This window comes from Postia placenta, assembly GCF_002117355.1.
Source record: "Postia placenta MAD-698-R-SB12 unplaced genomic scaffold POSPLAscaffold_218, whole genome shotgun sequence".
Classification (NCBI taxonomy): domain Eukaryota; kingdom Fungi; phylum Basidiomycota; class Agaricomycetes; order Polyporales; family Adustoporiaceae; genus Rhodonia; species Rhodonia placenta.
The window spans coordinates 1-2,859 of record NW_020170049.1 but is presented as its reverse complement, the minus strand read 5'-3'; the positions used below and the strand labels follow the sequence as shown (position 1 = coordinate 2,859).

Sequence of the window (2,859 nt, the reverse complement as noted above, 5' to 3'; positions counted from 1 at the left end):
GTCGACCCAGGTTCGCAGATCGTCGCCATGTCGGAAGAGGTCTGTCTCGGCCTCAACCTCCTCTTCGATCCTACAATCCAGCTGAACATGCAATCGGCGAACGGCGAGGTGGACCGATCGTTGGGACTCATTCGAAATGTTCCCTTCCGCATCGGTGAGATCGTATTGTATCTCCAGGCTCACGTCATTCGAAACGCAGCGTACGACATCCTCCTCGGCCGACCCTTCGACGTGCTCACGCAGAGCGTCGTCAAGAACTTTGCCGACGAGAACCAGACCATTACGATACTCTGTCCGAACACCGGCGAAACCGTCACGATTCCGACGTATGCGCGAGGAAGATCGCGAAGCCGGCAGCATCCTCTCGGGTGTCGCCAATCGCATTTTCTAGCTTCGAGGAATTGATTCCCCATGATCAAGGAGAAGCCGCGCTAGTCATCGACTACGATGGGGTAAACCCGAGTATTTCCTTCGTCGCTCCTATTGATTCCTCGATTCCGAACGCTGTTTCGTCGCTGTATCTCTCCGCATGCACCTCCGTCTCATCATATTTGCAGTCTCTTTACGCTTCGGACACTACAGCTGCTAATGCCGCTCCGTCAAACGCTTCGACGTGGGCTTCAACTCTTCTATTTTCAGCTCCGTTCGCTTCGACTCCGCCAGCTCCCGTTCCGACGAAGTCCATCTCACAGTTTTCCAACTCGATTCTCCCCTTTCCTTCGACGACATCGACTTCTACCCCTTCAACGCACAAGATCCTCGCCGCAACAAAGAAGAAATACAAGCCTGTCGCTCTCAAAACCCGACCCGTCCTTGGTGCCGTCCCCGAACAATTTCGGATACTTCGAAACATCAAGGGCGACCCTCTATCCATCATGCCTAAGCTTTCGACCGACCCCCCGCCGTTCAAACCTACCGGTCGGTACACCCTCGAACGCTTCGAAGCAACCAATAAGCTTCACGACGGCGACTTCCTACTTCCCGAAGAACGTCGAGTCCTCCACCACTTCATGTGCCTGCACAATGAAGCCTTCGCATGGACCGACGACGAGCGAGGATGCTTCAAGCCCGAGTACTTCCCTCCCGTCGATTTCCCCATTGTTCCTCACACGCCCTGGGTGCAGAAGAATATCCCCATTCCGCCCGGGATCTACAATGAAGTCTGCGCGGTGATCAAGCGGAAGATCGCCGCCGGAGTCTACGAGCCATTGAACTCGTCGTATCGATCGCGGTGGTTCTGTGTCGTCAAGAAGGACGGTAAATCTCTTCGACTCGTCCATTCCCTCGAGCCCCTCAATGCAGTCACGATCCAACATTCCGGTGTACCGCCGATGCCCGAATACCTCGCAGAACAATTTGGAGGAAGACCATGCGGTGGCATGCTCGACCTCTACGTCGGCTACGACGAACGACTCATCGCCGAGTCTTCGAGAGACCTAACGACGTTCCAGACACCCTACGGAGCCATGCGCCTAGTAACACTCCCGATGGGTTGGACGAACTCAGTCCCGATCTTCCACGACGATGTCACCTACATCCTGCAGCCCGAAATCCCGCACGTTACGGTGCCCTACGTCGACGATGTTCCCGTCAAAGGTCCCGAATCCGACTACGACAACGAACGGCTCCCCTCGAACCCTGGCATTCGACGCTTCGTATGGGAGCATTTCGAGAACATGAACCGCATAGTCACTCGAATGCGCTACGCCGGAGGTACCTTTTCAGGAGTCAAGAGCATCCTCATCGCTCGAGAAATCATGGTGGTAGGACATCGCTGCACTCCTCACGGACGCCTCCCCGACGACTCTCGCGTCACTGCGATACGCAACTGGGGTCCCTGCGCTACTCTATCCGACGTTCGAGTGTTCCTCGGAACCATCGGCGTCGTTCGAATCTTCATCCGTAATTTCGCTCACCGCGCCGACGCGCTCGTACGCCTCACGAGGAAGGACATCGAGTTCGAGTTCGGTCCGGAGCAAATCGTGGCGCAGGAAGACCTCAAGGACGCGCTACTCTCATCCCCCGCCCTCCGAGCCATTAATTATGATTCCCCCTCCCCCGTCATTCTCGCAGTCGACACGTCGTTCATCGCCGTCGGATATCACCTCTGCCAGTGCGACGAAGCCAACACGCGAGTCCGTTACTACAGCAGGTTCGGCTCAATCACGCTCAACGATCGCGAACGAAGGTTTTCGCAGCCGAAGCTCGAGATTTACGGCCTATTCCGCGCACTACGATCCCTTCGACTCTACCTGATCGGCGTCCGTAACCTCATCGTCGAAGTTGATGCTCGGTACATCAAGGGTATGCTGAAGAATCCGGACATAGCCCCAAGCGCGAGCATTAACCGGTGGATTGTCTCGATCCTCACATTCCATTTCACGCTCGTCCACGTCCCCGGTACAATGCACGGCCCCGACGGCCTCTCTCGACGCACAGCTCAGCCCGGTGATGTCATCGAAGACGAGGTCGACGGAGAGTTCGACGATTGGATCGACCAGATGCATTCTTTCGTTCACCAGATTCAGCCCCTCCCGTCCGTTCCCTTGCTAGCCATCTTGGCCAATGACAGAGCCGAGGATGGCTCAGATTTCAAAAGGGAGGAGGATAGCTACGAGCTAGTGCCTCGATCGGAGCAAGCGCAACTCGCCGACGCGAAGCTCGATGACATGCTCGAATTTCATCGAACGTTAGCAAAGCCCGACGGCATCTCTGAAAGCGTTTACGAAGGATTCATCAAATACTGCATGCAATTCTTCCTCGACAACGACACCCTCTGGCGCAAGGACAGTCACGGAGCACACAAGCTAGTCGTCAAACCTCGGCGATCGCCTTCGAATACTTCGAGAATGCCACGAC

General features: G+C 55.8%; 1 protein-coding gene across 1 annotated transcript; it reads left to right on the top strand.

Annotated features, from left to right (window-relative positions):
• POSPLADRAFT_1162481 (hypothetical protein) lies at positions 1–391 on the top strand (the record flags this gene model as incomplete). The annotated part of the gene is made up of 2 exons (XM_024487730.1): positions 1–326; positions 358–391. Coding segments are annotated over 2 exons (360 nt in total), but the record flags the coding sequence as incomplete, so codon positions are not given.
• Between the last annotated feature and the right edge of the window lie 2,468 nt (positions 392–2,859).